Consider the following 24,205-nt stretch of genomic DNA (forward strand, 5'->3'; position numbering starts at 1 on the left):
AAAAGTAAATTACAAAAAAATTGCTGAGTCGTTATAAATCAAGAAAGTAGTAAATGAGGTCCACAAGGTTCTTCTCTTAGCTGGGGGGGCCCCACCACCACCAAAACAAAAGCCTTCCTTTCAACAGGAATGTAACTCTACACATTTTTTGCTCGCCCCCGTAAAACATGACTTCCACAATGCGGCAGGAGTTTTGATTGTTGGCGACAAGTTATATAATGCCAGGAATTAGAGCCTAGCATGCAAATGTGAAATCCTGCTCTGGTTCTCCTGCATGAGACGAACTCTATCTGCAGGCTTTGTGCAACAGAGGCGCTCTTCCTTTTCTCCCCACCGACTCGGGTGATAATCCTGACACGCACTGTCTGCATTTTCTTACTGTACGTCTTTAAGCGCATTTGCCGAGCATTTATCTCGCCAATGTAAACCAATTTGCCTATAAGGGCCCGGGGCCAATCAAGACGCTGGAAATGGGGGGGGGGGGGGGGGGGGAATGGGAAAACCCAAACGTAGCAGATGTGCAGAAAGGGCTCGACGGGAGAGCTTGGCAACGATGCGGGCTTTGACGAACGAGTGAATGCGGGGAAAAAAAAAAAAAAAAAAAAACGGAGTGGAGGAAAGAAAGAGCGTCCCTTGTCCGAAGGGTAAGCTTTTCAAACTCGGGATAGGGGGCCTTTAAAGCCGATAGTGAGTGGATCACGGAATTGTTGAGTCACAGAATTGGAGAAATTCATAGTGAGCGTGTTTGTTAATCCTGTCATGGGGGATACTTTGGGAATCCCAACCTCCTTCTGCCGATATTGAGAAGCTGCTGTATTGACACATGCTGTTGTTCAATAGAACCCGAGCACCTGTATCAGCTCTCTTGTAATCTCCACCTGGCTCCTCCCATCATTGCTTCCCATGTAACCAGGTTGGGGGTCCAAAAGACATGAAGCCCCCCCCCCACTGTGTCGCATATTGCCGCGATGGCCATAATGACAATGGGTTCCTCGGTCCCTGAAATGGGACATTAAGACAGAATCATCCCAGGTTAGTTGGGGCGACTGCAAGGTGTTTTATTTGTGGGCACACGAGCACGGTAGGAGCGAGATCGGATGGCTTTTCAAGTACTCGATCGTATAGCCTAAGGTTGCTGGAAATGAGGCGCTTTTATCAAGGCCGATTGCGTTCAACAGGCTGATCGCTGTTCGCCCCCATCACGGCGCATACTTCATATTTCACGATACACTAGCTCAACACTTTGAGTTCCATCCCGGGAAGGATTGGAATGGTCGCACCGCAATAAGTAAATGGAGACATCCGGAAAGTTTTCCAGCCATGATGCCAATGGGAATTGATGCCACATGGTATCAAGCAATGAGGGGAAAAAGTATAGCAATCCTTTGCTTAAATAGGATGTGGACTCTTTACCCTCCATTAAGTTAATGTGTTTGTTTATATAAGATGAGAGTTGCTTCATTTATTTTATTCAAGTATGGTTTTTTTTTTTATACTCATTGATTTTAATATAAAACATTACAAAAAAAATTCCAATAATAAATCAAAATAAGTTTCGAGGGTGACTGTCTAAATCTTTTATTTTAGTAGGAAAATTACTGCTTTTTTTTTTCCTTCTCACATACGCAGCTCGTGTGAAACTTGCTCATTCAATAATAAATTAAAATCCCCCAAATATAATTACCGGATGTTTTATTTGTGTGTGTGATTGTCACTGCCATACCTCCTCAGTTCCTGCAGGATTTATGAACAATGTCAAGTTCCCCGAGGACCCGGCGAGTCTCTCGAGTACCTCTTAAAGCTTAACGCTCCCTGACTGAGTGGCACAGCGAGAGCCACTCGCTCGCTCTCCGATAAGAGCCGAGAACAACGTCTCGATTGCGGCTCGTCTCATGCGCCCGATTGTAATGGAAAACGTCGACGCCGTACCTAATGGCTTGGCGAGAGCCGGGGAAACATATGTAAATTTATGTAAACCTACCGCAAAACACATATTTACAATAATGTGATGAAGGCGGCATGTGTCATTAGGCCGCTTTATCGCTTTTTCTTTTTACCTGGGAGGTGCTACCATCACTCAGTGAGAAGAGAGGGAGAAAGGAAATGATGTGGAGCAGTGATGAAGAAGAGAAAGAGGAAGGGATACAAAGACAGAGTTGGTGGAGGGAAAAGAAGGCGAACAACCTCGTTTATTGCATCACTCATTGATAAAAAAAAACAAAAACTTTTGTGAGTAGTGTGACGTACATACATTCTGATTTTAATTAAAACATTGCGATGAAATGATCTAGAGTGCAAAAAGAGCAACGGTTGTGTTTTGCTAACATGATCTCAAGTGCAAAGCGGAAATGGTTGTGTTTCACGTTAACGTCTCAGACCGGCTTATCTTGTGTCCAAAGGTTCACTTAACGGACTGATATCTGAGGCCTCACTTGATCCTACTCTGTTTAACAAGGTCCTCCACCTCCTTCATGAAGCGCAGACACAGTTCATCCTGCCACGGCGGGGCCACACACTGCACGGCCATGGGCAGACCTTGGCCTCCTGATAATGCCTACACACAAACGCACACGGGCACATATGAGGGGCAGAGAAATCCCCAGATGCAAGACAGCAGTCGGGCCACAATCTGCTGTCGCCACCTGTTGACTAATAGCTGAACTACAGCTAATATTTATTTGAGCAAAAATTAACCCAGTTCATTATATGGACACCATATGTAAATTTCACACCTGTTACTGTTTTATGTGAAGGCAAAAAATATCATCCACACTCTGCTTTATAAAGTCATTAAATAAAGGATTTGCAGAATTTCAGACAAACTAAAATGGGACAAAATGTGTTCATGCTGATGATGTGGTGCATTAACATAAACACGTCAATAAACTAATGAAGAGGAAAAACTGGCCTCTGGGAGAGTATCAATCAAAAATTTAACTAACATGTAGAACAGAAACGGTGATTATTCATGAAATGTTTCACAGTTTGCATTACCTGTTTGAAAAGCTTGTCCCAGTGGTCCCGATGGAAGCCTTCATAATGGCGCAATTCCTCCTCATCCTCTGCTGTCACCGTGGAAACAGGAACAACGCCAGCAGGAAAATTGAGCAAATTGTAGATAGCCGTGTAAGACGCAAGAACTGGACAGAAAGATAAAGAAAAAAACAGGTCAAAAATTAGGAATTGAAGAATGTGATTTTTTTCTCGCCACATAATAAATTGCCATGTCCGTACACGTAAGCCTGCCGCAGTACAAGAAGTTGTAAGCAGGTCCGAACATGGGGCAGAGCAGCACGTCGATGTCGCATCGTTTCCATTCGGCCAGGGTCTCATTGATGTAGTGCTGACAAACACACGGAAATAAAACCTTCGCTGTCTCCTTCTGCACGTGCTCAAACGTCATCTGCTCACCTGCACAGCCTCGTGCTGCTCCCACAGCTCCACAACAGACCTGAAACGTGAGAGTATTAACGTGTGCCATCATTGACCAAGAAAGCTTGAAAGTTCTCACCCGACTCCTGTGGAGGCTTCCAGGAGGAAAGAACCACGAGGAGACTGCGGACAAAAAAAAAAGGGACTGAGACAGAGCAATTCTACAGCTAAAAAAAAAAAAGACATCTCACCAGAGGTTTGATCAGGAATGAGAGGATCTTCCTCAGCCAGCAAGGAAGATAGAGAGGAAGCACTTGAAGTTTGAGAGTAGGATCAAAACTTCCCCCTTTCCTAAAAGTATGAGCGTTTGAAACCAAAGTGATTTATGCTAATAGTGACACACAAATTGATAAAACCAAAGTGATTTATGCTAATAGTGACACACAAATTGATAAAACGAACAATTAACTTATACTAAAAAGTAACATTAAACTACTATGGTAATTTACTGAGTCACTTAAAGAAACGCTTGTCGTAAGCCTGTGTTATACTGCCCTCTGGTGGCCAAGACGGACATACCAGATTGTACAAGACTTACAGTTTTTGGACCAGAGAGGCGCCTCCATCTCCAAAGATGCCATTGGAAATGAGCAAAAGTGCCTCCTTAATTCTCAGATGACTGTATGGCACCACCTTTGTGTTCACAGAATCATATTAAAAATCTCAAAACACACTTTACTTGTGCGCTCACCGTATGGCCCGCCTGCTCCAACAAATCCCTGACTTCTCTGAGGCTTCGGGCCATGCTGGGTGTCAGTTGCGTGAGGCCGTCGCTTTCCACGTAGCCGATTCTCAGAGGCTTGGCGCTCTTATATACCTGACATACATACCACAGTTAGAAAAACTTTAAGAAATTGAGACAACATACTCACTTTTTTCTGTGTACAGGATCCAGTAAAGCACAATTTCTTTTAAGTTTAAAGTTTGTCTAAATTATATGAATATTTATTTCCAATGACTTTGATGGCAAAGTTGCCCCAGACCAACATGACACAATTTTTAGCCTGCACAGAAAGGACCAGTCTCTGCCTGTAGATGGCGCCAAATTGCAACGAATTCTGGAACGAGCAGACTCCAGTGAAGGTTAGCAAACATTAACGCATAAAAGAGTGATTTGGATGACCGCTATAAAAGGTCTTGGTGACAATTTGTAAATGATTCTGTGAGGACACACCTGCATATTAAAAGGCAGTGGCGGGACAGTTGGGTCCAGGTCAAACATGTGGTCGCATAGCAGCGCCTGCATACACAGAGCCAAGCCGTCCACATCCTTTGCCAAGGGCCCGGGAGTTGACAACACTAAATGCACCACAAAAATAGACAATATTGTAATGAAGAGTACAATCAAAACACATGAACACTTTCAAACACATTTTAACTTATTAAAACGTGTTAAACAGCACAAACAGATAAGTTACTCACCTGACTTTTGCCCCGGACTAACACTGCTAACACCATTTTTGCTAGGGCACAAATAGGACATTTTATTGCAAGGGAAGTATTATGAGAGTCATAAAAGTGAAGACAGAAAGATGATGAATAACCTGAGTCGGCCCGCTGTTGGCTTGAAGCCGCAGATCCCGCAGAAGGCGGCGGGGATACGAACGCTGCCGCCGATATCGCTGCCTATGCCGAGGATGGAGCCGCCGCCCCCGATGAGAGCCCCCTCACCGCCGGAGGAACCGCCGCTGGTTTTCTTGAGGTTGTGGGGGTTCACAGTCTGCCCGTAGATGACGTTACTGCAGTCGTAGCTTCGGGTGACATACGAAGGGGAAAAAGCAGGTGAGTGCGACTGTTTTTCTTCATTGAACGCCACGTGGTTAACATTACCTCAACATGCCTTGGGGGACGTTTGTTTTCACAAAGGGAATGGCGCCTTGTCTCCTCAAGACTTCCACAATAACCGAGTCTCTCTCGGCCGGATCGCCGAGGTTAGCAACCAAACCGCAGGAGGAATCATAGTACTGTAGGAAGGTTTTGAATGGCAGGCGTTATTCGATTCAGAGACTGTGTCAGCGGTATGCACGATACGCCATCTTGCCATTACCTTGTAGGCAACGTTATCCTTGATGCTGACCGGAACGCCATACAGGAGCCCTCGCTTATTGGAGTCCAGAGTTTTTAGATGATCAAAACTTTCCAGCAGGATGGTGGTGCAACAGTTCAACCTTTTGTTTTCGTTGATAGTCTGTAAAAAGAAAAGTAATCGATCGAGTTGGTATTAGCTCCTCGACTTCGGAAGAATAATTAAAACTGGATTTAGGATACTGCACCTTTTCCAGGTAGGAGTAAAACACATCTTCAGGTACCAGCAGGCCATCCTGTAGTTTGTTTGTCAGCTCAGTCAAGGACAAAGACAAAATGAGAGATGAATCCATCTTTGGATGCTGGAAGGACAATCACAGTGATGTTAAATAGCCTTATCTCTCATTTAAAGTACCCACACTCACAAAAAAATGAATGAAAATAAATTCTGAATGCTACCAAACCGCTGCTCCAATTGAATTACAATTTGAGATTTAATGTTGTGCCATATCACTAGTAACACATTTTTCTAAGTTTCATTAAAATTCAAACAACCCAATGCTCAGAATGTTAAAATGGCTTACAATAATATTAAATAGACTTTTTAGTTAAAGGACCTCCATCTTGTTTATGATGAAAATTTAGTGTACCTTAATTTTGTACTTGTAAAATTACTTTTAATTTTTTTTGGGTGGTACTGCAAGCTACTTAGTTTCAAAAGTTTGAAAATTATTTCTATGGTGACCTTAGGGCATGAGCTATTTTCAACTCACCGCGTTCTTGTATTGTAGCATAGCCTCTTCGGCTTTTAGCAAGTTGTCATCTCTCAGCTTCCTGGCTCTCTGGATCTTCCTCCTGGCGTCCAGTTGGCCGTCGACCGCCCGGGCAAGCGTCACAAGAGCCCCCGCTAGGCAAGCAGCAGCCCCGGCCAAGAGGGCGGCTGTTGACCGGGTGTCCAGCTCCAGCCCCGAGAGGAACAGTTTGACATTGTCCATACTCTCTAGCGAAACAATTGACGTTCCTTGGCCTGTAAACGGTCCGTGTCACTTTGACTCGGAGCAAGATCGTCTCGTATTTAAGGGTTGGAGTGTTGATGAGCAAATCATTAGCGAAAGAACCCTTCACGGATTCCTTGGACATTAAAATCTACGCATGCGCAGTTATCCGTTTGGACTATTCAACAGCATTACCAAAACTGTCCTCCTAGAGGGCGCTATTGTTGCTATTCTTTCGTTAGATTATTTTAGAATCTAGCCGTTTTGCACAAAATAATTCAACCTAATTTTACATTTTCATGAATACCAGTGCGGTGAAAAGTAGGAGCCCCTTCCTGATTTTTTTAAAACCCAAATTAAGCCATAACCAATTTAACATGAATCACAAATTCTGATAGTTGTACTGAATTCATTTTGTTTTCACTTGTCATCTATTTTACTGGCCAGCCGCTCGACCACGCCGGCCCAGAGTTCCAGGAGCTCAGATGCGCTCGGATGATCTCCTGCCGCAGCCAGCGGTAACGGGGAAATGTCGCCGTCTGGCGGACACGCCGTTGTAAATGAATGGGGTTTGGCACTTAGTGCAATTTCGGCCTCGGTCATCTGATGAAAGCGGAAGTATAAGTCAAAACATGTCAGGTAACGCAACCTAAAATATATTGTTTGTGATAAAAGAACCAGTAAAATACACAAATTCTGATGCTTTAAATTAAAAATAAAATAGGCAAAATATAATGACCCTTCCACTTTAATATTTGCTTCCACTTGCTCTGCAGGTTTCTAATATGATCATACAGATAAAATAACATACAGTGTATTCATATACATACAGTGAATATTTTAGATGTATTTAGAACCATATTCTCCTCGTAAGCCACTGGCACAGCCAATAAGAAGAGGAGCTTCATTTAACAGAATGGAAGAGTTTGTGCGCCACCTAGAGACATAAAAATAAGAATTACACACCGACCTCATACTGACCAGTCGCCTCTCACTTACACAATGATCCCGTGCATGGAGGAAGTCAAAAAGTTCTTCGGTGCAGTCCTCCGCTGTGGAGGAGCGAGAGTTCACTCGGGTCTCACATTGTTCCAGACGTGCCTGTGTGTGTACGCAATGCTCCGCTTCGGCACATTTCTCTCGCATCGTTTCCAGGGGATCCTGCAAAACAACACCATTTGATTACCAGGCCCGATTTCTATCCAACGCAAATAGTGGGTTCAACATACCACTAGGTCCTCCTCTTCTTCTTCCTCCTCTTCCTCCTGCAACCGATCAGCGTTAGTGACTGTCATTCACCCATCCAGGTCATTGTAGTACAATGAATGACTGTAACTGGACTGTTCATGCCTACCATATCGAATGCTGTCCTTGCATCCCAAGCTAGTATTACAAAACACAAAATGACACGTTCGTTTATTCGCCTTTATAACACCTACTTACGTCGTCTGGCTCTCCGTTCGCGATCATTTTGTCTTCGAAGACCATCTTTCCTGCTGTGCCGTGTCCCAACCTGACCACAAACCGAATCAAATGTTTTATTTGGAGGACAGTGCAGGTCACACGAGTTGGATTCAAAGCGAGCGAGTCGTTTGTTTCCGTCTTTCAAAATAAATGATCACGCCCTATCCCTTGAGTCGAAAGGGTCCCTATCTGGCGTTGTTATCCTTACGTAGTTTTAAAATAGTAAAAAGAGTAGATATTATAAACAATATGTCAGCTATAGCCACAAATTTTATTGATATACAACATAATGCTTTTAATTTGTTTAGTCGACAGCGGAACTATACTGCTCAATATTACGCATCCTTTACTACCACCGTGTGGCTTAAAAAGGTACTACACAAATAATCAAATAGGCTGGCTGGCTGTAGTTTGGCCACTTGTAGGGTAATTTAAAGCCAAACAGCATGACGGATCGACTCCATTGCGTAATGCATAAAATATTCCAGAGGATTCACGGCTATTTACATTATGCATGCTCATATGACTTTCATTTGACAGATGCTTGCCAGGTGTCTTGGTGTGAAGAGTTTGCACTGTGCAGTTTGAAGTATTTCATTCAGCGTAGTTTTGACCAATAAGTAGGAAAAACAATTATATGCGGTCATTTTAAAGCTCATTACAATTAATTGAATGTTCTTCCAATCTAATCCTCCAACAATCCATCCAACCTTTAATCCATCATTAAAAGCACATAATATAAAGGGTATGTTGTACAGTTACCTTCCAGAAAATCATCACGTAAAATAGAAATAAAAAGAATTGTCACTTTGGCTTAGCGCCTTAGACAGTAGCATTGAGCCATATTTCAACATTTTGGCAAATTGTAGTCATCACAGCAGTTGCTTGTTTTCAGCCCTGACTGAAATGTGGTTTCGGAAATGTTTAATTTAAACACTACATCATCTGCCTTTCCTCTTTGGACATTGGATTTTGTAGCCCACCCTGTAGGCTTGCAGGTACACACGTGCCTGGTTCATCCTGTTGAAAAAAATAAATAAAAGCCATGTCATATAATTAATCATGCTAGGATACAACTATTGGAATGATTGTGCTCCATATGCTAATTTACATATACATCAACCTGTATTTGGTGCAAAGCTGAATCCCAAAAGGTCCGCAACGGTCAACGTAACTTTCCCGGAATGCTTTTCTCACTGCTCGAGCCATGCTGACCATAGTAGTGACCACCGGGCACGTCCTTCAAATCAATAAGAACATCACACATGACATTACAAGAACAAAAGTGTCACATTATTGATCATATAATACTTACAGTCGCTCACAGCGCAGGCCCGCGGTGCCCTCGGGACATGTGCAAGTATTGAGAGGACTGCAGGTGGCGCCGTTCCGGCAAGGAGGAACGCACGGTGTGGTCACCGCTGCGTGTGTGCACGCGAAAAACCTTTAAGACGCACAATGTGCGATGCATAATAGTACAAACACGCACTGACCTGTTTCACAGAGACTTCCGGTAAATCCTTTAGCACAGCGACACCTATTGAGGCCTTCGCACACGCCGCCATTTTTACAAGTCTTCTGACACTGAACAGGCTCTGAATGAAAACAATTAAAGGGAGGGAAGAATATGAAAAAGAAAAGAGGAGTACAATTCTCAAAAAAGAAGAAACTACAAACGACTGTTACGAGTACAGACAAAACCAATCTTTTTACCTATTTGGCATCGAGCTCCTTTCCATCCGCCAACGCACGTGCACATATTCACGTCCACACATCGGCCGCCATTTTGACAGGCGGGCGTGCACAAGGCTACCAAACACACACAAACACTAGTTTTGTTGCCGAAGAGAAAAGTCATCTGCTGTAACTGAACAAGCTAGATTGGATTGGGTTACTCACGAGAGAGGCACTGGGGGCCCGTGTAGTCTGAGGGACATTGGCAGGTATTAGGACCCACGCAGCGACCGCCATTAGTGCATAGCAGCTGACATACAGCTGAGATTTGAAAATGAAAAAAAAACATGATATATAGCAGAAGAATGATGACATCATCATTAGAAAAGAGGACTACCTGTGTGGCAGCCTTCTCCAGTCCAACCAGGAGGACATAAACATTTGTTCCAGCGCATACATGTACCTCCATGCGCACAAGGTGGGGAGCAAATAGCTAAAATGCACACGGAACACAAACTGTAATCATCGAAACTTTTGTAAAAGTTGATACCAGTAGAGAAAGAAACCTGAGCAGCCAAGGCCAGGGTAGCCCGGAGGACAGTCGCAGCTGTTTGGCGCCGTACACACTCCGTAGTTCTGACAGGACGGCTCACACACAGCTGGAAAGATGCCTTGTGTCATGCCAACACAAAAACTGGACTGTACTCAGCGTAGTGTACATTTCGACTCACGTCGACATTTGGTGAGGTCGTCGCTTTGCACTTGATAGCCCTCCTTGCAAGTGCAGTTGAAAGCGCCGGGGTGATTCTCGCACAATTGCTCGCAGCCTCCGTTTGTGAAATCTCCGCATTCGTCCACATCTCATGACAGAAAACACACACGGTGTCATAAAAACAGATTGCTTTGGCGCCCTCTTGTGGCATCTTTTGGATCTTACCATCACAGCTTCTCCGGTCCTCGCTCAGTTTCCAACCAGTACGGCAGCTACATCGAACATTTCCCTCGGCCCCCGTGACACAAATATGGTCGCAACCGCCGTTTCTCAATTCACAAGACGAAACATCTGTGCAGATGATGAAAACGCGACAGGAGAGCGTTTTGTCAACAGAAAATCATCCGCTTTGGAATTTCATTTGGAAGTAATATACTGCTGCAGGTGAGGTTATCGATGTCCAGCAGCAGAGGAGGTGGGCAGTGGCAGTCGTGTCCCCCCGGGGAATTGGTGCAGATGTGCGAGCAGCCGCCATTCTGAATTTTACATTCGTCAATGTCTAAAAACACGGAGAAAAAAAAAAATGGCAATTTTCAACAAACTTTTCTCTCTCTATACAACACATTTTTGCTATCACTGAACCATAAAATGTGAGTGATTCAGTGCTGCTCGTTCGTGTTTAAATGCTTGAAAATGAGCAGGTAGACTGCGGTGAACAGCGAGTGAGTGTCAGCGAGAAATCTGACCCACGCAGGTGCGGCCGTCGATGTGGAGCTGGTAGCCGGGCCTGCACGAGCACCGGAAGGATCCCGGGGTGTTGACGCACGAGTGAGCGCAGCTTCCGTTCCGGGACAAACACTCGTTCACGTCTAGCACATTTTAATTGGACAATCAATATGGGAAGTTATTAACGTTGATGACAGGGTGAATATTTTACTCACCTGTGCATCGGTGTCCATCCGGATTGAGTTGGTAGCCGGAAGAACACTGGCAGCTGTAGCCTCCTGGTTCATTCGTACAGTTGTGGTCACAGTGTCCGTTGTTCACGGCGCACTCGTCAATGTCTGCCAGTAAAATACAAATGCATTAAGTCGACATTTCAAACCGATTTGAGTTTCCATCATGCCCGTATTGGCTCACCGAAACAAGAATGTCCATCTCCGTTGAAACCTTGGTAGCACTGGCAGAAGTAGGAGCCCACGATGTTGCCGCAACGAGCGTTGACGTCACAACCGTGAACGCCTGACGCGCACTCGTTCGTATCTGAGAAGAAAACAAAAAGGCGGACATATTTAAACGCAGTATTTAACCCGGAATGTGTTTAGCATGAGTCAACTCATCTCATGTTTCTGAGTGAAACTTGCCTTCACAGTTTTGTCCATTGTGAACCCCGTGGTATCCCACAGGGCAGGAACAGCTGAAGGAGCCGAGGGTGTTTGTGCACTCGGCATTCCCGTCGCAAGCTCGCAGTCCCGTCGCCGCGGCCAGAGCGCACTCATCGACATCTGCGAAACCAGAACAGCACGCTAGTTAGCGAGGACCACCGCGGCGCGGTTAATTACTCCTCATCATGCTCTCACACACACACACAAACATCATCTCTGCGGACGGACCCTGGCACCATTCTGCAGCCTTCAAGTAACCACGGTAACATTGGCACAAGTACGAGCCCGGGGTATTGGTGCACTTTGCGTGAGGGCCACACGGTTCCTTTTCTCCACACTCGTCAACATCTGCGGAAGGGACAGAGGAAAATGCATATATTATTTAAATATTTTCTTGGAACATAAATGGCAAAGCTATACATGTAGACAGATAATATAATAATACCCACAGGCATTTAGTCTTTATCCTCTGTAAAGAGCATCAGGTTGACTATCAGGTTTTGGTCATATTGACACTTTACCTTTGCACCCTGCTGCTTCCTCAAGACTGAAGCCAAGTGGGCAGGTACAGATGTCTCCGGTCTTTAGCATGTCTGATGGGCAGCTACAATCCGAGCTGCCCTCAAGCATCACCTGGTTTCCGGGACACTGAGGAGCAGCACTGGGCAATTGGCGGGCAGCTGAAGTAGCGCTAGTTGACAATTGGCTCGGTAGCCTAGTGGATGCTTGGCTGAGAGCAGTGGAAGTGACTAATGTGAAAGAAAATGGGTTAAGAGGCAAGTTATGACTCAAAATGAAAAGAGAGTTCAATCACCCATAGTTGGTGTAGGTTGGCTGAGATTTCCGATGAGATTCTCAATCTAGAAGAGAAAATAGTCTGTTATGGAGTTGCCGAGCCCTTCTTGAAACAGTCCATTGGTTTGAATGCGAGTTCACAATTATACAGGATAAGCCCAAGAAAAATCGATGGATGTTTTCTTTCCCAGGCTATAAAATTGGTATGCCGCAGGCGTCGGAGTAATCAATTTCATTTCATTGCTCTGTAGTTCAGTCACTTGCCTGGTACTTGACGAGATCTGGCTGCATGCTTTTGAAGACTTCATTTTCATCTCCCTCGGTGCTGTTCGGTGATTTGGTCGCTGAGGCGGCCAGCAGCAGGGCAGACAGGAGGATGCAGAGGTGAGGCATGGCTTGATGAAGAGGAGCAGGAAAAGCCTAATCAAAGACCAAAATAAATCTGATAGTTTATTTTTATACAGATGAACCTTGGGGGGGGACATTAAATCGCAACTGAAATACTCCTTTAGAATGACTCTTTTACTTTTTTTTTTTTTCTAAAGAAACAATAAGGATAGGTTCCACAGATGAGAAATGAATGAGTGAATCCGTGACTATGAAACCGCGAATGGTGGGAGGTAAACGCGCAAATCGCAACTACACTGCAAAACTTATCCAGAAATAAATAAGACTTGTATTCCAGGCCCAGAATGGTGCAAATATGTTCAAAAATGTGCCAAAGAATTTTGAGGAGCCACTATAGAAGATCAAATGTACTTTAAAAAGTGGGGGCTCATTCATAGTGAACATGTCCAGACGGGCGGAACAACACCGAAATGCACCCTGTTATTAAGTTGACATGAAGCCCCTTTCTTCTCCTTCCTCGGAACAAAAAAGCAGGGAGAATAAAAACCGTTCATAATATTGAGAAATATGTGGAATATTATACCGACTAATTAATCGTTGATTAACCATGGAAGTGTTTAGCGCGATCGATCCTCGAGGACAACCGAGAAAATCTACAAATGAATCTTAAAAACTCACTTTGAATCTTTTTCTATTCAAGTTAAATGCTTTATTATGATTAAAAGTGTTAAATGATGAACTTACCTGGTGAACGAGTTTCAAAGAGCATACATAGTGGTTCCGAGATGTCAAAACTTGTGGATCCGCGATAGAACTTTGCCCACTCCTCAACTTCTCCAGTAGGGAGGGAGCAGATCGTGGCCCCGCGACGAACTCTGACGAGGGAGGGAGGGGGTGAGGGAGAGAGGAAGGGGGTGATGCTGGTTCTGGCCCGACGTCGTCGTAATATAAACTTTGGGTCAGCAGGTCGAATGTATTTAAATGCTTCAAATCAAGTATGCTTGAGTTTAGTGCATATAAGTGAAGCCACAAGGGGGCAGCAGATGGCTCCTCAGTGGATGCATGTTCAGTTATCACTGTTTTCACCATTTTATTAAAATAAGAATAAAGTTAGTAAAATGTGTAATCATTACGGAAAAACGTAAAACGTTGAAATAGGACTACAGTAAAATACAAAAAACAAAGGTATACAACAATAACAACAACAATAACGTCACATGTTAAAGGTAAGCTGTGTTCTGTAAACTGCATTATACTGCACTGTTTTCCTCTTATGTTGATTTAAAAAAAAAAAAAAAACACTTTCCAAACCTTGTTCCGATTATCTAATCTAACAAAGCGGCAGTGAATTATTCTTTCCACAAGGCGTGAAAAGTCCTTTGTGAACTGAGCACACTTTGTAATAAAACTACAAAGCACACAGACGTGTACTATTACTAATGAAACACAACTGACGTAATATTCACACACAAATGATGTAACACAAAAATACGGTCTTATAATATCTAGCAGTGCAAACTGAACAAAATACATTGGCAGCGGCGGACGCTTGCTCTGTGCAGCCCACGAATAGCTAAAAGACACCCGTTGAAATGCATTGGGTGAGATTGAAGAAAAATTCTTCCCAAAAAGCTGATGAAGTAAACGTGTGTGTGTAATGCCTTGGCACGTCTATAAGGGTGTATCCATCATGCTGCCCTTTGCCGCGGGGGACACCACACCACAGCTTCTCTCCTGCCACCTGAGCCACTGCATGTGGACCTCTTTTTGCACCTAAAAAAAAAAACCACACACAATGGTTATGCTTGTTTTTGTCAGCCATTTTAGTTTTAGTCGACAAAAATCATGATTATTAATTTTAGTCACACTTGAGTCATTCATTTCAAAAATACCCTTGTGTCTTTTTCATGGTAAATCCATGAAATGATCAAATTTCGACACCATGCTCGGCCTACTTTAATTGGTAGAGGTAAAAAAAAAAAAAGAAAAGAAAATGAACGTGATTTGATTGGTGTGTGTGTGTGATGTGCACTCACTTCTTGATTGAGGAAACAGTAGAGGATTGCGACAAGGAGCCCCTGAAAGACAAGCACGTTTTCATTTAGAAAACCTGTAAGAGGACAAATAGAAAATCAACTCTGAAAGTGCATGTAAACAAAAAAAATAAAACATGTGCTTAACGTGCTCTGAATATGATCACATATTCAACATATTCAAAATCTGTGCTGATTGGCAGCTCGAAATATGGATAATGTTAATGTCCATAACAGTGAGTGTACAAATGTAATTCACAAAATAAATTATATCTTTCAGATTTGTATGAAACGAGCCATGAAAATGTATTTGACAATTTACCCAACAGAGAACACCTATTGGATGTGATGATTGGCATTAGTTTCGAGTTGCACTTCCTCACCTAATTGCCAGACAGGAAGGTGCAAAGAACTTAATTAGCTTACGAGTCGTAATCGAGCATCCTATGCTTCCGAGAAAAAAAAACAAAAAACACTCCGCATTTAGTTTCGAGAGCAGTCTCTGGCCTCACTAACTCATAAAGTCATACATTATTCATTTTTCATCCTCCGGGGTGATTAATCTTTCGAAAGAGTAAGTCATTGAATTTGAATCTGCTAATGAAGGTTGCACTTAGAATGCATTCACTAACCAGATGTATCAGGATGGTTTATTTCCTGTAATGTTTTTTTTCTTCTAAACCAAACCCCTTCAGTGCCACCAAATGCAATTTCACATCTTACCCACAGCCCTCATACCTACTTGGAGCTTTTAAAAGCAGGATACTGCGGAACGGATCCAACTACCTGGAAGGATCCGATGCAGAGCTCAACCCAGAGGCGCAGGTTTACGTTAAAGTAGTCAGGCAGGAAATTGAAAAAGATGTAGTGGGTGCCAAACAAGGGGATGAGCAGCAGGGTGGACTTGGTCAGGCGTCTGGTGGCACAAACAAATGCAATATAGATGAGTCAAAATAAAACGACATATTGTGTATTTATAAGAACCACACATAACATTGATATTCCGCTCGCTTAATGCTAACACACAAAAAATACTAAATGAGCTAATGTGCAGCATCAACATGTGGACAGACAAAAGAAGAATACTTCCAGTCAGATTTTCTTTATCCTCTGCCAAAAACTGTTTTAGTTTACTGAATGACAGTAAGATTACGTGTCTTCATGACTGTCAATGAAATTTTTGATTGAATTATGCATTTTTTACAAACGAGATATGACACCATTTACACTAAACATGATCTTGCTGCCTTGCCATGACCACCAGAAACTTGTATTTTTTTAAGACTGTTATTTGGAACAAGACGGACCTTGGACAATGAGTCCACATGTTGGTTCACTTAGTGGGAAAAAAAATACTGTTGTTAGCTGATGACCTGCGCTGGTAAATTTCCATTACAGGAACACTCTCTGCCAAAGATTTCATGTATTGTTCTGTCTATGTTTATGACAGTAATAGAGCAGAGCAAGAGTGCTGAGAAAAAAGTAGAAGTGTGTTGTCAATTTAGCCGCCTCCAGGCAACTCATCTCGGCATCGGCGGATGTTTTTTTCTCTCTCTCTCTCTTCCATCACGTACACGGTGTGCCCAAACACTTTCCTCTGATCTGCCAGCCCATTTCAATGAGTTTCCTCCTAAGCCTCTCATGAAGCAGAGAGCGAGGCAGAACAGTGGCTAAATGAATTCATTACGGCCCGAGCTGCGATGCCATTTTGCACACTATTTGCATGGTTTCAATTGAAATGAAAATGTTGACAGGTATGTTTTATGAATGGCTAGATTGAAGAGGTGCCGAATTGCGATGCAGCAATGTAGCTTGACGGTTCAAAATAAATTCTTCCCTTGGAAGCAACATGCGTTTTGTGATCTTTCTTGGTTGTGTTCTGCTATTGAGGAAACCAACACTGTTGCCCATGGGCGGAGCTAGAATGGGGTATGCGGGGGTAGTGCCTCCTCACCGAAAGATGCTTGGACACCCTAAACGGCAGGCAAGATAATTGCCTTTTGGGCAGTTTCTGTTTTTTTACCGAAATTGTTTTCTATATTATTCTAAGTCCCGAGTAGGGAATAAAAATATTATTATTTATCCTATTTATTACTAGATATTTATCATCAAGAAATTGTGGGATTTATAAAAAAAAAATGTTTTTGGCTTGGTTTAAATATCCTTGCCCCCCCAATAAAAAAATAAAAAAATCCTAGCTCCACTGTGCAATAATTATGACACATTGCATAAGTTGCAATTGATTTCTATCGGGTGCAGCGCCATCTATAGAGACCACTCAAGCAGAGCGTCAAAGAATAACAACAGTAGCAATGAAATCACCTGTACTGTGATGAGTTATTGAACTGGATTAGTCGCGGACTCAGCTTCTGGATCAGAATTCTAACAATGTTGACAAAGAGAATGAAGTTGACCTGAAAGAAGAAGGAGGATGGGGGGGGGGGGAGAGAGAGGTGAGGAAGGTTAGCTGCCTATTATTGCACACGACGGCAACAATACGTGCAGCAGAGCGTATAACGGGATGGGACGGACGCATCTGGCACGTCGTTCTGGCATGCACAAAAGGTGCATCATTGAAATTTACGTGGGATACTTTATCAGCGGAGGAAGGCGTCTCGACAAAATGCGTAAACAAGTCATCTGCATGACAATCGGGGCGGAACGAGCAGGTGCCAATGAACAATGAGCAGCATTTACCACAATGGACACCACAATGGGGCCCTTGATGATCCACCAATAGTGCGAGTCCTCATTGATGTCCCAGCATCTGTAAGGAAGGACAGGGGAGAGACATTTAGAGACGTAACCTTTAGGCCAAGAGTGTCAAAGTCCTTTATGTCAGTTCTTTAACACACACAAATTCAATTTTTAATCCAATCTGTAGGGAGAAAATATGTACCCCAACATTTAACCCGCTTTTTTGTTTTCTAAGCGTGTAGAGCAGTAATCCAATTTGAGATGATGACGCATTGATTTGAAAGGTCAATTGATTTCTTCATGATAAGATTGTAAGGATTACGTCTGAAGATACAAACTCTGTGTCTTCAAAATACACCCTGGACCCAATCCACAGTACGATGAAGAACACGGGAACCCCTGTGAAGTTAGAAAAAAGAATAAATAAAACAGTCACATTAGATTTTTTTTTTTTTTACATCTCTAATCTTGCTATTGATCCTTTGTGTCGGGAAGAAGATAAAAAAAAAAAAAAATCAATGAAATGATGTCAATGTCACTCGCCTCTTGAATGTTCACTGTACTGAAAGAAGAAAGCTCTCTTTTGTCCAACGAAACAGATCAATATGAGATTTTCACCATCTTTGATGCCCTTTAAATTCACCTTCACATCTTATCTTGGGTTAATCCTGGGAAACTCATGAAATGCTCCCTTTTCCTCCCGTCTGACTGCCATCGAAAGTAATCTCCTCTCCTGATCACGTTGCGGTAAAATGAAATCTCAACATTTCTATGCAATTTATCTCCGTGAGGCCTCGCTCAAAGTAATCTTATTCCTAAACTGGACAGTAGTGCCTGTCTTAAAGGAGCCGTGCATTTTTTTTTTCCTCTAGACAATTTAAAATAGTTTCCAGCTATTTTTAGAACATAATATACATCAACTAAAATCTCACCCCATCCCAGCAGGCTGAATCCCCACAGGCATCGTTGTCTGTGGTAAAACGAGGAGAGCAGCAGGGTAGTGAGGTAGAGCGCCTCCACCAGGAGCCAGAAGAAATTGGCCATGACGCAATAGTGACAAAAGACCACAGCGGCCTTACAGGCGAACTGGGAAGACGACAAAAAGGCGTGAGGCTTTAGTTAATACGACGAGCGGCGTTAATGAGCCAGAGAGAAGAACTTTTCTTTTACGGTGGAGAGGGTGCAGTGGTTGGTGTCGTCGCTGGAGAACAGAGTGGCGTCCTTGACGAACACCGCCGCGGCTTTTAGGATGAAGGTGAGGAAGAGTTGGATGTGGATGAAGTTCCTGGCGCAACGGAGTCTCCTGGTGAAAAGAAAAATAAATTGATTTGTATCGGGTGTATGAGGGGGGAAAAACATGTCTGCCTACCGAATAAAGAGCAGGATGACCACGGCGGCGGTCAACACCAGCAGCGAGATACTGTAGCCGATGGTGTAGATCAATTTCACGGTGGCAAAGTAGCTCTGCTCTGTCTGGAAAAATGAAGTTTACACCACATGACAGCGGCAGGGCTTCGAAAAGCTTTTTTTTTTCACATTTGAAATGGTGTCGAGAGGCAATGTGATAAATTGACTCAAATGAAAAAGCTGCTTTATTCATGTAATCACTCAGATATCAGTTTTTTTTTTATTACCGTTGTGAAACGCAATGGGTGGCACTTAGTACGCTGATAATTATCTCACACTTATTTTTAATGGTGATACATTCTCTTTTTGAGAAACAAGATAATCTCCGCTATTATCGGACGGATGACAAGACATCCACTTATTGCTTTTGCTCAAATATTTGCATAGTAGCTCATTAATGCTTTTGATGCTCTTTAGATCGGAGTTTTACACACCTTCCAATAAAAAAAAAATGTCACAGTATGTAGACGCTATTTGCGGCATATTCCATGAATAGAAACAGCTGGATAGTTTTTTGTGCGAGATTGACGATGGCTCTCACCTCTGGTATGTCATCATCCACCCTGCAGGCGACGTGGTACGGCGGGAAGGGTTTAGACCAACCTCCATCGGTGCAATTTCGGCTCACTTGTCCTTATGTAAAGGAGAAGATTAATTAGATTAGTTTTCACTCTAGGATCTGCATAATCGCCCATAAAAAAAAAAAGAAAGAAAAAAAAAATCAAGCTCAGAAAGCGGCTTCATGGCAAGTCTACTGATTAATTGCTTTGATCCTGATGAAATTGGAACGTGTCATTAAATACAGCAAACATAATTTGGGGGCGTGGAATGGCGTCATAGAATAGGTCTTACTCCCCAAATAGTAAAGATGTCAGAAAAAAAAATGTTTCGCTCTTGGGGCCATTGCAATCATTGATAGTAAAATTATGCTACAGTTTTGTTTTTTTTGCAAAACAGATATTTGTTTTACATCAAAATAAATTTCGAATGTTCCTTCTGCATTCAAGCTGAGTACATTAACTGTAATATTTTCTAAACATCAGCCGCCATTTTGGTGAAAAATCTATACCCGGTGGATTTAAATGCTCTCCATTTTGGCAAATTGGATAACTACACCTAATATTTTTCTGTTATTTATGCTAATGACTGAGCCGGGCTTTGAGCTGACAGCGCTAATAAGTAAATGAGATGCAAATTGGTGTCATGAACATAATTAACGGCATCCCCGCTGAACATCAGTCAACGATCAAAAGATATAAACGTTCTACTTTGGTCTTCTTCGCATTGTTCAGTCATGGAGAGTTGTTTTTTTAATGCCACTTTCACATCACTGACTTTTCTCAAAGCCCGCGCACCCTCCCATTGCGGGTAATTAGCGGAGACCCCGCCAGCATCCGATCCACAGGAGTCATTGCCTCTTTATAAAGAACGGGCCACATGAATAAATGAATTGACAAGCATTTCTAACAACCCCGTGACAAAAGTGGAGTGTTGTTGTTATAGAGGCACTCACACCACTACAGTATCGAAAATGATCTTGCGACGCAAACGTCACCTGTGCCGTTTCGGAAGAGGGAAAACACAGCAGGACATGCGCTGTAAACAGTTTCCCCGATTTCAGCGTGGGGCCAACACACCACCGCGTCCCAGAATGCTCGACAACCTGGGGAGGTAGGGAGAAAAAAAGAAATAGCATGAAATTGGAAGAATGTCTAAAATTGCCCACAAATTAATTTATGTTGACATTTTTAATTCATAGGCCATTAAAGGGGACATACGATGCAAAAAGTGACTTTTGAATTGCTTGTATACAAATAGTGCACTCATTAAAGGTGAAATCAAACTTTTTCACTCATCTCATAAATGGGTCCTTAATCAATCTGATCAAACAAAAACACTAACTAATCTGTGAGCTAGCTCGTTTACATTTGCCCTATTATCGCTATGTTTGTAGGCTACATACTATCTTTAATTAGCTTGTTGACAACTGAGTCTCAAACTGCTGCTAATTCCATTGTGGATAATTCTCAGAAGCGATTAGGAGCAGACACTTGCTCAAACATTTCACATATCAGCCATGTTATTTACAAACGCACCGTGTGCACTCGTGTTTCCCTGCTCGGCGATGGAGCGCAGGCAGCGGAGCTCGTCTTTCTCCAGCTGGAAGATGAACTCGCATTCGGGGTGGAGGCTTGTTAGCGCCTGTAGACATCACAAACAGAATCAAGGGACTTTTAAAATGAAGTAAGAGCAAGTTGTGTTTTGAAGACTTGACTGGTCTTGCTTGAAGCTTAACGGTTTATTTATAATGTGCACGAATATGACCTATTCCCATTTGCTTGATTCATCAAAGGTGTTTGTCCCTGAAGAGGGCCAAGATTGTCCCTCATCAGCATCCAGCAAGTTTGCACTCCATCATAGTCAGAGCTACCGGAGATGATGTCTGGCACCGCTCACACCACCGTGGCGCCAAATAACCACTCACCATCATTTTTTATTTGTCTCACAGTATAACAAATAAGAAGGCGTTGAGAAGATGGATGAATAAGACATTTACTATTTGTATTGATATTTCCTAGTGGATAGATTCAATTAAAACAAGTCGTCTAATTAATTAAAGGTTCTGTATTCAATTAATCATAATTCAGGAAGTATAAAGTGTCATTCGTAACGTATCAAATAGTTCAAACATGTTTGTGTTTAACAACAATAAAGCTATTAGTTAGACCATACATCCAAGTTGATTTGCTAATTTAGTCACGGGTTAAGCAAATGTGATTGCTCGGGATGACTGTAAAAGATGTTTTTCCAGAAAACATGAAAAACTAAATCCTGTCCCTTAACGCTTTGTCAAGTATCTCCAAATGACTTTTTATCTAAAGTACAACTAAATTCTTATGAGAATATCCTTTTGATTGCTTCCTCTCTTAAATATCTTAAGTGTTTTGTGTTGGTCTTTTGCCCAAAGTCAGCTGGGATAAAAATGAATCCGGGTGGAGCTCCCTTTTGCTTTAGAAGACACACTAACACTCCGCGTTACGCTCGAGATAAATAAAAACAACGCAATGTCTTTGAATTAGTAGTGTGGCATGTTTTTAAAACCCAAGGGCATGTGAGCTCTTGAGAAAGCACTGCTTTGTTCTATTGGGAGTACAGCCTACAGGCGGGAAAGAAAAAAGTAAATAAAAGTAAAAAATATGTTTTGAAATTTAAAAATAGCTACGCGAATACAAATTGTGTTTGGCATATTGAATTCGCATTGCAGATGAAATTTGGGAAATAAAATTATCAAAGGTGAAATACAATCCAAGTTTTTTTTGTGACTTGCACATGCATATATATAATAATCACAATCATATGCCGTAGCGAACTTAAGAGAAAAACAAAAGAAAATGGACATCGGGGAAGATTAAAGTTGCGCACACAATCCCCTCGCCGCTGGGCAGCAAAGAAAATTAACGAGTGAGCCGCGTGCGACAACACTTCCGTTTCCATCTGCGAAGGGGGGAAAAAAACGGATCCGGAACGCAACCCGAGTAAACTGCTGCTTCTAATGCTACGCTAACGATTTAATGAGAGCCGTTAACTTGAGTAATGACGCATAATGATGTTTTTCTTCAAAGTCAGAGAAGGGATGAAAGGAAAAATATAGTGTCTTTTTTCAGCAGGTGGACAAATATAGAAATATACAACAAACGTGATATGAATCAAAATGTGATCTGAGTTGACCTCCCTTTTAACATCATTTTAAATCTGCTTTTAAATTCTTAGACTGCATAATAATTGCCCTTTTTGTCTTTTCCTCAACAAAAAAGTGTTTTTTTTTGTGTGCGGAACGCATTAATGGCATTTCCATTCACTTGAGGAGGAACAGTTGATTTGAGAAGTGAACTCGTGTCGTCTACCCATCAATCAAAATAAATGAGCAAAATGACTGGTCATTTTTCACAGTGGCTGTTTTGTTTGTTTGAGTCTGAGTGTACTTGTGTGTGTGTTTTGATGATTATGATTCTCATCACCTCTGTGCGCTGAATGGGAATAGATTGAATTGGAACACGGTGATGAGCGGCGTTCCCGCTCCGGCGACGTTGATCACCTCACTGATCGATTGTCCGCGTCTATGAATTCTAAATACACGGAAGTGGTGGGGACTGACTAATAACAGCTGCGGATTTAAAGACGAGAGCGCCGGAGAGTGTGCACACGCACGCAAGAGTAGAGTTCGAGAATGCGTCTTGTGTCTGGCGCTGCACTCGATTTGCCCCAAATAAATTGAGGGTACTAGAAACTAAATGGCAAAACAAAGTAATTAAGATCTGCATTGTTTAGTGCTCACAGTTTGTAGTAAGGTTTATTTTTAGAAGAAATGACTGAAGGCCAATTGAAAAGTATCAATACACAATGATAATGGACGACATGGAGAAGCATTTGAATGTTCTGAAGTTCTATTTTATTTTCAGTGCTGTCTTAACCAGTCTAGTGTTGAGGTGAAGTAAAAATGAACAACTACGATCATCTGGTTGCATAAGTGTGAACACCCTCATAGCTGCCGATGTGGCGGTGCTCAGAATGAATCAATTAGACTCAAACTCATGTTAAAAGGAAGTCCGCTGAGAACCATTCAAAGAGTGCCTCTGTATGCATAAACCCAATTAAAGTTTTTATCAGCTTTTTCTGACATTTTTCATCCTTTCTAACACGTATTAATTAAACCTATTGATTGAATATTCCTGACACCGTAGCACATAATATTAACCTGCATTATATTTAATAAGGATTAATTTTTTTTTTTTTTTTTTTTTAAATGTCCTGTCAGACAGGATTTAACTTTCATTGACTTTAAAAGCACCTAAGCTCTGTCGGGTATGTTCTCATTCTAATTGAAGCCCATTTCACAAGTCAATAAGAAGAGAAATTACACGGGGATAGAAATGAACTAAATTTGGGTCACCAGTTCAGCAAATAAAAATGTCCTTCTCTTCCATCTAGACACATTAAAGTACATAAAATTAGAATGTACTCACGGCAGGAGTTAAGCACAGCGTGAGGAAAGCCCCTCTGGAGTATATCTGCAACATGTTGCCGTCCACCCGGCGTGAAGCCTGTGGAGCCCACACTGGAAGCAGCTTCGGGATGCAGATCCTCTCTCTCTCTCTCTCTCTCTCTCTCATCCACCTGTCAATCTCAAAGACATGAGAAATGCGGACTTCCAGGGTGTGTTTTCAGAATAAAAGCCTT

The 24,205-nt window shown here is 42.4% G+C and overlaps 4 protein-coding genes across 6 annotated transcripts; all 4 read right to left on the bottom strand.

The window, feature by feature from the left end:
• Positions 1-1,822: 1,822 nt before the first annotated feature.
• Positions 1,823-6,647, bottom strand: faah (fatty acid amide hydrolase). Its single transcript, XM_085928191.1, has 15 exons — positions 6,231-6,647; positions 5,706-5,819; positions 5,480-5,620; positions 5,263-5,396; positions 4,977-5,183; positions 4,855-4,895; positions 4,607-4,731; positions 4,124-4,249; positions 3,971-4,065; positions 3,624-3,723; positions 3,512-3,555; positions 3,412-3,451; positions 3,235-3,343; positions 2,995-3,140; positions 1,823-2,554 (listed from the first exon to the last, which is right to left on the bottom strand). The coding sequence occupies exons 1-15, from the start codon at positions 6,450-6,452 to the stop codon at positions 2,429-2,431; spliced, it is 1,770 nt and encodes a 589-aa protein (XP_085784317.1). The 5' UTR covers positions 6,453-6,647; the 3' UTR covers positions 1,823-2,428.
• A 537-nt stretch (positions 6,648-7,184) lies between these two features.
• uqcrh (ubiquinol-cytochrome c reductase hinge protein) lies at positions 7,185-8,061 on the bottom strand. 2 transcript variants are annotated; one of them, XM_085928201.1, is made up of 4 exons: positions 7,896-8,061; positions 7,682-7,717; positions 7,452-7,613; positions 7,185-7,389 (listed from the first exon to the last, which is right to left on the bottom strand). In XM_085928201.1, the coding sequence occupies exons 1-4, from the start codon at positions 7,938-7,940 to the stop codon at positions 7,357-7,359; spliced, it is 276 nt and encodes a 91-aa protein (XP_085784327.1). In that variant the 5' UTR covers positions 7,941-8,061; the 3' UTR covers positions 7,185-7,356. The 2 variants fall into 2 exon arrangements, with proteins under 2 accessions (XP_085784327.1, XP_085784328.1); XM_085928202.1 differs by having other exon boundaries at positions 7,807-7,932.
• Positions 7,806-13,959, bottom strand: LOC147047288 (uncharacterized). Its single transcript, XM_085928187.1, has 21 exons — positions 13,575-13,959; positions 12,747-12,902; positions 12,502-12,547; positions 12,209-12,436; positions 11,916-12,035; positions 11,667-11,807; positions 11,443-11,565; positions 11,244-11,366; positions 11,049-11,171; positions 10,739-10,861; positions 10,528-10,653; positions 10,322-10,450; positions 10,157-10,249; positions 9,988-10,083; positions 9,816-9,911; positions 9,630-9,725; positions 9,410-9,511; positions 9,232-9,337; positions 9,040-9,156; positions 8,679-8,936; positions 7,806-7,835 (listed from the first exon to the last, which is right to left on the bottom strand). The coding sequence occupies exons 1-20, from the start codon at positions 13,917-13,919 to the stop codon at positions 8,858-8,860; spliced, it is 2,568 nt and encodes an 855-aa protein (XP_085784313.1). The 5' UTR covers positions 13,920-13,959; the 3' UTR covers positions 7,806-7,835; positions 8,679-8,857.
• Positions 13,960-14,111: 152 nt separating this feature from the next.
• On the bottom strand, positions 14,112-24,176 carry ghrhrl (growth hormone releasing hormone receptor, like). Of its 2 annotated transcripts, none has more exons than XM_085928197.1 (13): positions 23,992-24,176; positions 21,064-21,169; positions 20,523-20,630; positions 19,509-19,600; positions 18,930-19,033; positions 18,731-18,863; positions 18,493-18,646; positions 17,899-17,959; positions 17,561-17,630; positions 17,186-17,277; positions 15,650-15,779; positions 14,867-14,908; positions 14,112-14,603 (listed from the first exon to the last, which is right to left on the bottom strand). In XM_085928197.1, the coding sequence occupies exons 1-13, from the start codon at positions 24,136-24,138 to the stop codon at positions 14,502-14,504; spliced, it is 1,341 nt and encodes a 446-aa protein (XP_085784323.1). In that variant the 5' UTR covers positions 24,139-24,176; the 3' UTR covers positions 14,112-14,501. The 2 variants fall into 2 exon arrangements, with proteins under 2 accessions (XP_085784323.1, XP_085784322.1); XM_085928196.1 differs by having other exon boundaries at positions 14,377-14,603; positions 15,606-15,779.
• Positions 24,177-24,205: the final 29 nt, after the last annotated feature.

Source organism: Syngnathus leptorhynchus, chromosome 13 (genome assembly GCF_054491065.1).
Source record: "Syngnathus leptorhynchus isolate UIUO chromosome 13, UIUO_Slep, whole genome shotgun sequence".
Taxonomy (NCBI): Eukaryota; Metazoa; Chordata; class Actinopteri; order Syngnathiformes; family Syngnathidae; genus Syngnathus; species Syngnathus leptorhynchus.

Bases quoted from the DNA above. Each gene is read 5' to 3' on its own strand.
- LOC147047288 (XM_085928187.1), bottom strand. From the start codon at position 13,919: ATGGTGAAAACAGTGATAACTGAACATGCATCCACTGAGGAGCCATCT. The intron at 11,172-11,243 runs GTGAGTAAAATA...AAAATGTGCTAG, and splicing joins GGATGGACACCGATGCACAG to ACGTGAACGAGTGTTTGTCC. The intron at 9,512-9,629 runs GTAAAAAGATTG...GTTTTCATTCAG, and splicing joins AGGAGCTCGATGCCAAATAG to AGCCTGTTCAGTGTCAGAAG.
- faah (XM_085928191.1), bottom strand. From the start codon at position 6,452: ATGGACAATGTCAAACTGTTCCTCTCGGGGCTGGAGCTGGACACCCGG. The intron at 4,250-4,606 runs GTGTGTCCTCAC...TATGTATGTCAG, and splicing joins CACTGCCTTTTAATATGCAG to GTATATAAGAGCGCCAAGCC. The intron at 3,724-3,970 runs GTAAGTCTTGTA...TCATACTTTTAG, and splicing joins GCCTCTCTGGTCCAAAAACT to GAAAGGGGGAAGTTTTGATC.
- uqcrh (XM_085928201.1), bottom strand. From the start codon at position 7,940: ATGGTCTTCGAAGACAAAATGATCGCGAACGGAGAGCCAGACGAC. The intron at 7,718-7,895 runs GTAAGTAGGTGT...GATCGGTTGCAG, and splicing joins CGAACGGAGAGCCAGACGAC to GAGGAAGAGGAGGAAGAAGA. The intron at 7,614-7,681 runs GTATGTTGAACC...GTTGTTTTGCAG, and splicing joins AAGAAGAGGAGGACCTAGTG to GATCCCCTGGAAACGATGCG.
- ghrhrl (XM_085928196.1), bottom strand. From the start codon at position 24,138: ATGAGAGAGAGAGAGAGAGAGAGAGAGAGGATCTGCATCCCGAAGCTG. The intron at 18,647-18,730 runs GTAAAAGAAAAG...TCGTCTTCCCAG, and splicing joins ACCACTGCACCCTCTCCACC to TTCGCCTGTAAGGCCGCTGT. The intron at 17,631-17,898 runs GTTTGTATCTTC...CCTTCCTTACAG, and splicing joins GTGTATTTTGAAGACACAGA to ATGCTGGGACATCAATGAGG.